The sequence below is a fragment of the Hydra vulgaris genome, chromosome 03 (genome assembly GCF_038396675.1).
Source record: "Hydra vulgaris chromosome 03, alternate assembly HydraT2T_AEP".
In the NCBI taxonomy this organism is placed as follows: Eukaryota; Metazoa; Cnidaria; class Hydrozoa; order Anthoathecata; family Hydridae; genus Hydra; species Hydra vulgaris.
This window is the reverse complement of record NC_088922.1, coordinates 50,294,111-50,302,500: the sequence shown is the minus strand read 5'-3', so window position 1 is coordinate 50,302,500 and position 8,390 is coordinate 50,294,111. Positions and strand designations below refer to the sequence as shown.

Below are 8,390 nucleotides of genomic sequence, written 5' to 3'. Positions count from 1 at the left end.
ATATATATATATATATATATATATATATATATATATATATATATATATATATATATATATATATATATATATATATATGTATATATACATATATATATATATATATATATATATATATATATATATATATATATATATATATATATATATATATATATATATATATATGAACTCATAATTTTTTAATGAGTTCATATATATCCAAAACTGAGGAAACAATTTCAAAAGTTATAAAAAACATATGATTATTTCCATCCATTTAGTCTTCAAACGTCTATATATAAATGCGTTGCCTTACTTGGCCTCCATAAATGCTATACACACCTACTCTGTTAAAATTAAAGCAGTATCAAATAACAATTAACTGCCATCTTGCAACTTTGGTAAAACAAAATAATTATTATACTTTTTAGAATTAAATCTTTCATCAAGAAATTTGCTTTCTTATTTGTTACATTAAAGATACTTTTATCACTGAATTTTTCTTGCTTCCACTTTTCTAAATACTGTCCAGTTCTCTCCTTACACCACATTAATCTTATGAACTAATCTCTGGCTGCCATCATTAGTTTATGAACACCATATTTTTCTCCAAAAAATAGCTGTAAAAACATTGATTATTTTCTGAAATAAAATTTTTTAACTGTGTTTTAATAAAGACTTTTTTAACAGTTTTCATTAAATGTGTTGGTCAGTTCAGTTAACCTTAGATTGGCTCTAACTTCATGAAATATAAGACTTTGCATTATGTTGTATATCACATGTCCTTTTAAATTTTATCAAAATATTTTTGATGCAATTGTCTGAAAATTTTAATTTTCTTGCTATTTCTTTGTTACTGATCATAGAGCCATCCTTCATTCCAATTATTAACCACTTTGTTTCTGCTTTATGACCCATTACTGTGTGTCTTTTATAATTCATTACTATGTATCTTTATGACCAATTGCTATATATCTTGACTTTTAAAATATTTAAAAAGGCTTTAAATGTGATTAAAATGGTCATAACAAGCAACTTTTTATCAGAGTTTGTCAAGCTAACATCTAAGTTAATAAAATAATTATATATAATAAAATAATAAATAAAATAATTCCCTATAAAATAATTATAAATAAAAATGTTAAAAAAAAAATTAATGAAAAGAACTTTTTTACTGCATCTTTTTTTTCTGTTTTTTTTTTTTTTGTGTGTATATATAATAATAGTTATTATTTTTGAATTGAAAGGTTTAAAAAACTTTGTTACTGAAATGTTTGGTGGAGGAAATAATTTAGAGAGTATCTTTTCTAAGTGTATGAATTTTATGTTTTTTTAATTTTGATCTGTTAATATTTGTTTGTTGATTTTTAACTCAAAATATGCTTATTTGTAATGATTTTTATTTGTAAATATATTTATATATTATGATATAAAATTTATGGACAAAATTAATATTCATGTGTTTGTAAATGAAAAATCTTAAGAATAAGAAATGATGTAATTATGTTATTTATTTTTCATTGCTTCTGTGTGACTTCAGCAAATTTATGCAAAAGGACTTTAAAATACAATTTATTTTTTAAAGTTTGTTTTTGATTTTTCTTAACTTTGAAGAACAATTGTTTAATTTGAAAGTAAGTTTTATTTTGATTTTTTTAAATTTAATCATTTGAAAATACATCAAGTAAATAATTGTTTCGTTAATTTCCCAATTTTTTTTAGTTTGCTGCAAAAGATCTTGAGCGTAGCTCTAAAAAATGTGAAAAAGAAGAAAAGGCAGAGAAGTTGAAGTTGAAGAGAGTTCGTTTCATCTTATTACTTCAAAACATAAGTATATGAAATGAGTTTTTTTTGAAGTTATATTAACGTTTTATTTTTAGGCTATACAAAAAGGGAACATAGATGGAGCCCGCATTCATGCTGAGAATGCAATCAGACAAAAAAGCCAAGTAATAATCACAATTTATGATAACTATTTTATGTAATATGTAGCAGGTGAGAATTCTTAGTGTGGTGATCGCATCTTACCAAAGAGAAGGAAACTTCTGGTATGAAACCCCCAATTTGATTTTGTGCAGGTGTTCTAACAATAAAAATAATCAGTCTTGATCAAACATTTTGATCATGCAAAACAGTTTAATGCTAGTGAGGATATCCAGTTGTATAAAATTGCTTTAATTTTTCTATAATGTCATATATAAAAATGAAAATGGCATTATGGAAAACTGACTTAGCCACACAAGTGTGAAACTATTGACATAAAGCTAAAGAAAAAATTGACTAATTCATACAACTGTGAAACAATTGGTGATAAACTAAAAAAACTGACTAAGCCATACAAGTGTGAAACCATTAATGTCAAAAGGATCCCAAACCTCTAAGACATATTGTGTTCATATTAAAGAGAATGATAAAAAATAATGTTTGGGCTAAATTTTTTTGGTTAAAACAAAAGAATAAATGCACTCCAAAAAAAACTAATTTTATATTTTAGTTGAAGCTCGTTCCATATTGTTATTGGCCAAAAAGTCAGCATAATATAGGCCGCAATCTACAGACTTAATAATTTATTCAAACGTGTTTTAGTTTTTAGAGTTTAAGTACATGGCGTCATTGATTTTTTTGTTTGATTACATAGTCAATCTTTTATATAAACAAAAAAAAATGAAATTAGTTTTTGTGCATTTATTCTTTTGTTTTGATCAAAGAAATTTAGCGTAAACATTTTTTTTTATCATTCTCTTTATTATGAACAAAACATGTCTCAGGTTTGGGTCCCTTTAAACTAAAAAAAAAAACTTATTAAGCCACACAGGTGTGAAGCTATTAATGTTAAACTAAAAAAAACTAACATTGTTAAGCTAAACAAAACCCTTTTACTTTAATTTTTTTTAAATATATTTTTAGGCACTTCATTATTTGAAATTAGGTTCGCGTGTGGATGCTGTTGCACAAAGAGTTCAAACAGCTGTTACTATGAAAAAGGTTTTAATTTTATACCTATAAAATCAATTTTTAAAGTATTGTTTTCAAATTAAACTTTAAATGTTTTGGTAAAATCATTTTTTTGTTGTTTTTGTTTTTAAATACTGGTTAAAGATTTAAAAAAGTTTAATCTAAGATTTATGATTAATAAATTTGAAATAAGATTTTATAATTTTTTGCAAAATATTTGTTTAATATAAAATCAGGTAATATAACATATTAATTATATGAAGCAAAAGTTAAAGGTTTTAAAGCTGAAAATTTCAAAAAAGGTTTGATAAACAAGGAGAGAAGGTTCATTAAAAAGTTGCTCAAAATTTAGATGCAGTTGTTTATTATTAAAGTTAGTAAAGAATGTGATTACCGTGATTATCCAGTTTACAAAATAATTCTTACCAAATCTTAAAGATTAAAGATTACATTAAGCTGTTAACCCATCAAAAGGACTCGTTTCTTAAGATTTTTGACTCTTTTTTTTCTGTTAGTTTTCTGTCAAGCACATTCAATAGATTTTTAAATGAGCTATGGCTTGAATGAGCGATGGCTTTTTAAGGTAGATAACCAAATAACTTGTATTTGGTTATCTACCTTATTAAGAAGCATTACGCTGTGCAAATTTTATGCATGAAATGGCCATTCTGCCCAGGGCTTTGGAGCCAAAGTAGAAAAATTGGCTCCAGGCTTCATCCCTAACAAAATTATTGGCTCTAGCTCTGGCTCCGGAGTGGCAATAGGAAAAATAAGTATTATATAAAATATCAGGTTTAAGTTGGGATCGCTTGATATAAGCTTAAGTGCAGAAAATAGCCTCTTTACACTTGCTTGTGAGAAAGCCATACAAATAACTACTCTGCACACTTATGTATCATTTTTGGGTATTCAACAATACCCTCAAAAGCTGATTTCATTTTTGAACATTCCTTTTCTACCATAAATTTATAGTCATCTATGCAATTTGTATTAAAAGTATTTTCTATCTAAAAAACTAATTTTAATCGCACTTCTCCTTCTTTTTTTTTAACTTGTCTTCTTTTTTATCAGAATTAGATTCACCTAAAACTCAATTAAGTGCTGTAAATGATTCTGCTGTATTTCTTATTTCTTGACTTAGTATTATATTCTTGGTATCTTTTTTATAATTTTTTTTTAACTATTGCTTTTAAGCCTTGTTTTGCTGATATATCTGGTTCTTTTCTAAAAGTATTCTACATCTAGCATCAACATAAACTAGAAATATATTATGAATTTCTTAGTTTCTTCACATCATACCGGACCTTTGCCAAAAGTTGGTTATGTATGTTTCTTTTAAAGAATCATAATTAGCTAGCTGTAAAGTTTAAATAACGCAACACATAACCTGAATTTTGGTATATTTACACCATTCTCGGAAAACAAATGTTAGATTTTTTTCCCAAACTGCTGCCATTTCTTCTTCATTTGCATCCTGTTATAAATACTCTATATCTTCATCCTGTATAGCTTCATCTAGAAATTTTCATCATCTCAATTTTTATTTATAAGTGTGATTGTCCCTATTGTTTTAAAGTAATTAATTATATGCAGCAATATAAACTACATGATATATTACAAAAAATAATTTGATCAAATTAATTTTTGGTTGTAACTAATGTTTACTAAATTTGCTTTTGTTTAATTTTTTTTTTTTTGCATACAAAAACAACTTTATATACAGCTTTATTATAGCAGCTCAAGTATAATTTTTAAAATATGAAATTCCTTAGTGCCTCAAAGTGAGCATCAAATGATTAACACTCAATTTATACATATAATATTAATATCAAAATATAAAATGCTATAATAACAAATTATAAACTTTAAATGACATTTTTATTGACAGTAAATTTTAAATTACAGTTTAACTAAAAAAATAATTTTAAATAAAAAATAATTTCATATTACTTTCCTTTAACAAAAACACTTTGATCTTCCAAATATCAAATTGAGGAGCTATTTGAAGTCGGCTCCAGAGCTTTAAAATATTTTTCCATCTCATCTTTAAATATTTCTCCATCTCAGCTCCTTGTAAAAACACCAGCTCCAAAGAGCTCTGAGTCCAGCTCTGAAATCGCTCCAAAGCACTGATTTTACCTACACATTAAGCTATTTACATTATTCTAAAACTTTTATCTTGGAATATATAAATTGTTTTAAATATAATTTAACAATATAAATATGTAAGCTGAGTTAAGCTGACATTTACATGTGTTGCACTTTTTCATTAGGCCACAAACTCTTGTAACAAGGTCTTTTACTACTATATTCTTCAAACTATTTTACAATTTGGGCTTTGTTGCAAGGAGCATTATCTTGTTAAAAAGTTCATTTAGATAGTTATTTAAATAATAATGTCATTGGTATTAGCGCTTGAAGTGCAACAGGATGCTATCCCGTCACCTTTTTTTGAAGTATCAACCATCCCAGCACCATAAATCTCCTAACATACCAGTGATTAGACAATAATGTTTTTTAACTAACTGAAAACCATCCTTTTACTTTTTATTTTCACTTGAAGCACTGGTTGGTATAATTTGTAAATAATCTATCTGTTCTGGTTTAATCTTCATTGAGTAAGTGATGCAACCTCGTATTTCTATGTGAATATTCCTCTACCACCTCACTATTTTTTTAATGTATCTTATATTTGTATAAATGTATGATTTATTTTGTTATTGTTTTTAAATCAGGTTACAGGTTCTATGTCTAGCGTTGTGAAGTCAATGGATGTAGCACTTAAAAGTATGGATTTGGAAAAGGTTTGTATTTTTATTATATATATATATATATATATATATATATATATATATATATATATATATATATATATATTGAGGTGCAATAGGTTATTTGTTGTTTCTTCTTTGAGATCTAATAGATCGTTTGGTATAACTTCTTTGAGATGCAACAGATTGATTGTTATATTTTCTTTAGGATACAATAGGTTGTTTGTTATATCCTTTTTGAGATGAAATAGATTTTTTTGTTATAAATTCTTTGTATAGACTTAATTGTTTACTTATCCAGATCTATAAATCAAATGTTCATGATTTATTTGAATAACAATGCATATTATAATATATACTGCTGTTGATAGGTTTCAGCTATGATGGACAAATTTGAAAAACAATTTGAACAACTTGATGTTCAAACTCAAGTTATGGATGAAACTATGAGTGCTGCAACAACATTGTCTGTTCCTCAGGTTTTTTTTATTTTGTTTAATTTAGCTGTAATAGATACTGCTGTTGTAATCTGCAATTTTTTTGTCATGAGCTAATTTTTTTATTTTATGTATAATTGACTGTATAATTTTACATTTTAATGTAGGCTTCGGTGGACAGCTTGCTACAACAAGTTGCTGAGGAGCATGGGTAATTTGTTAATATTTTTGTTATGGTTTTACTTAAATAATACTTTTTTTAAAGGCTCAAAACTTCTATTATTTTTTCAAAAATCTAGTAATGCTCTAAAAAAAATTATGAATTGATTGGTTTTAAAACTATAGTTAATTATAGTAATTATGTCGGTTTAGTATTAAATTAATTTTATTAAGTAATTATATTTATGGTAAAAAGAATTACTTATAAGTTAACTTACTATAATATTAGGTTGCAACTATAATTTTGTCTATAATTATTTCTATACCTATTAATGTATCTGTAACTTTCTGTAACTATCATATTGCTTAATTGGTTTATGTCTTGCTCTAGGTTGGAAGTGAATCTAGATCTACCACAAGGTCAAACTGGATCTGTAGTTTCTGCAGCAGCAACTGATGCCTCATTAGAACAAGTAACTAATTACATATATATATATATGTGTGTGTGTGTGTGTGTGTGTATATATATTTATATATATTTATTTTACATGTATATATATTATATATATTTATTTTATATGTATATATATATGTATATATATATATATATATTTATTTTATATATATATATATATATATATATATATATATATATATATATATATATATATATATATATATATATATATATATATATATATATATATATATATATATATATATATATATATATGAAATTTAATAACTAAAATGATACATTTATTTTTTTATTAAATTTTTTGCTCTATTCTGAAGAACTGCAAAAAAAAATTTTTTTTTTCTAATAGTGCTATCTTAATGTCTTTTTAGGACGAACTTTCTTTAAGACTCGCAAAATTGAGACAATAGTTTTCCTTGTTGTCTTGTGGATACATATATAAGCATTTGTTTAAAGTTTTTATTTAACGATGATGCTTAAAATATTACTTCAGTCGTTTTTGGGAACTCGAAGTAATTTAGTCGTTTTTGGGAACTCGAAGTAATTTAGAAAAGTTTAGAGAACTGCAGGTGTCATATAAAATGTTGTTGGATTCTACCTAAAAAATTTTTTTTAATCCTTTTTTATGTTTAATAATAATGAACGTTGTGTTTTTTTAATTATAAGTTATTATTTGAGAAACTATTTTTATAGCATTTTATGTTTTCAATAAAATTATTTCAAATTTCCTGATTTATAAATTATTTGCTATTTCTTTCATGACGTTTTTGAGTTTATGAGTTAACATTTCTCTCATGATGTTTATGAATTTTGAGGTTTTTAAATCTTATATAAATATTTTTATTTGTTGTGTGCTTATTTATTAATGTTTTTCTAGTCTTTAATTTTAGCAATAAAGTTGTAAAAAATTTAAAAGCAATAAATAATTCAAAGTATAAATGAGTATTAACTATATATTAATTGCATTGTGAATATGAAAAAATTTTTGGTTCTTTATTACACGATTTATAACCATTTCTAAAATAATTTGTTATCAAATCATAACTTTCTGCACTGGCAATTAATTGGTCATAAAATCTTTATGGAGAAATTCTAAATACGAAGGATCAACTTTAAATATTTAGCTGTTTTTAGATGTTGAAGATTAGGAAGAACTATTAAGTTCTGGAAAAAAAACTTTAAGTCACTAAATAAACATTGTCTGGTTGACGTTTTGTGGTAAATAATCAGTGCTAATAATTTGCGCAGACTGAAGAATATTTTCTTCTTTATCAGAAATAGATAAAAAAAGCGTATCCAAGAAGAAAAGACCGGAGATCGATTCTCGGTCAAGTCATATTGTACTTTTTTTTGTTTTAATGACGATCAAATAAAAATAAACTAGGGTCGTTTCCACACTTACCGTGAGTTTAACAAAAGTTATTATAATATATTAGATTACTCAAAAAGTAGAAATGCATTAGAAATGAATTTTTGCAGCCGTCAATGTAATACGATAAGGGTTAGTTTAAAATTATTCTCACTCTGAAATTTAAATCAATAATGTACTTACTTTGATCAATCTTTTAAAGCGCAGTTTTCCATACTTATCGTAAGTGTTTCACACTT

At 24.9% G+C, this 8,390-nt stretch overlaps 1 protein-coding gene across 2 annotated transcripts in view; it reads left to right on the top strand.

Annotated features, from left to right (window-relative positions):
• LOC100200347 (charged multivesicular body protein 1B1) overlaps window positions 1-7,721 on the top strand; it is a 10,461-nt gene extending 2,740 nt beyond the window's left edge. For both annotated transcript variants that reach the window (XM_065793554.1, XM_065793555.1), the window contains exons 2-11: window positions 1,230-1,280; window positions 1,597-1,616; window positions 1,705-1,782; window positions 1,863-1,931; window positions 2,890-2,967; window positions 5,673-5,741; window positions 6,080-6,187; window positions 6,313-6,356; window positions 6,696-6,777; window positions 7,154-7,721. In XM_065793554.1, the coding sequence (XP_065649626.1) occupies window positions 1,253-1,280; window positions 1,597-1,616; window positions 1,705-1,782; window positions 1,863-1,931; window positions 2,890-2,967; window positions 5,673-5,741; window positions 6,080-6,187; window positions 6,313-6,356; window positions 6,696-6,777; window positions 7,154-7,192 (615 nt within the window). In that variant the 5' untranslated portion in view covers window positions 1,230-1,252 and the 3' untranslated portion in view covers window positions 7,193-7,721. The remainder of the gene's footprint in view (window positions 1-1,229; window positions 1,281-1,596; window positions 1,617-1,704; window positions 1,783-1,862; window positions 1,932-2,889; window positions 2,968-5,672; window positions 5,742-6,079; window positions 6,188-6,312; window positions 6,357-6,695; window positions 6,778-7,153) is intronic.
• Window positions 7,722-8,390: the final 669 nt, after the last annotated feature.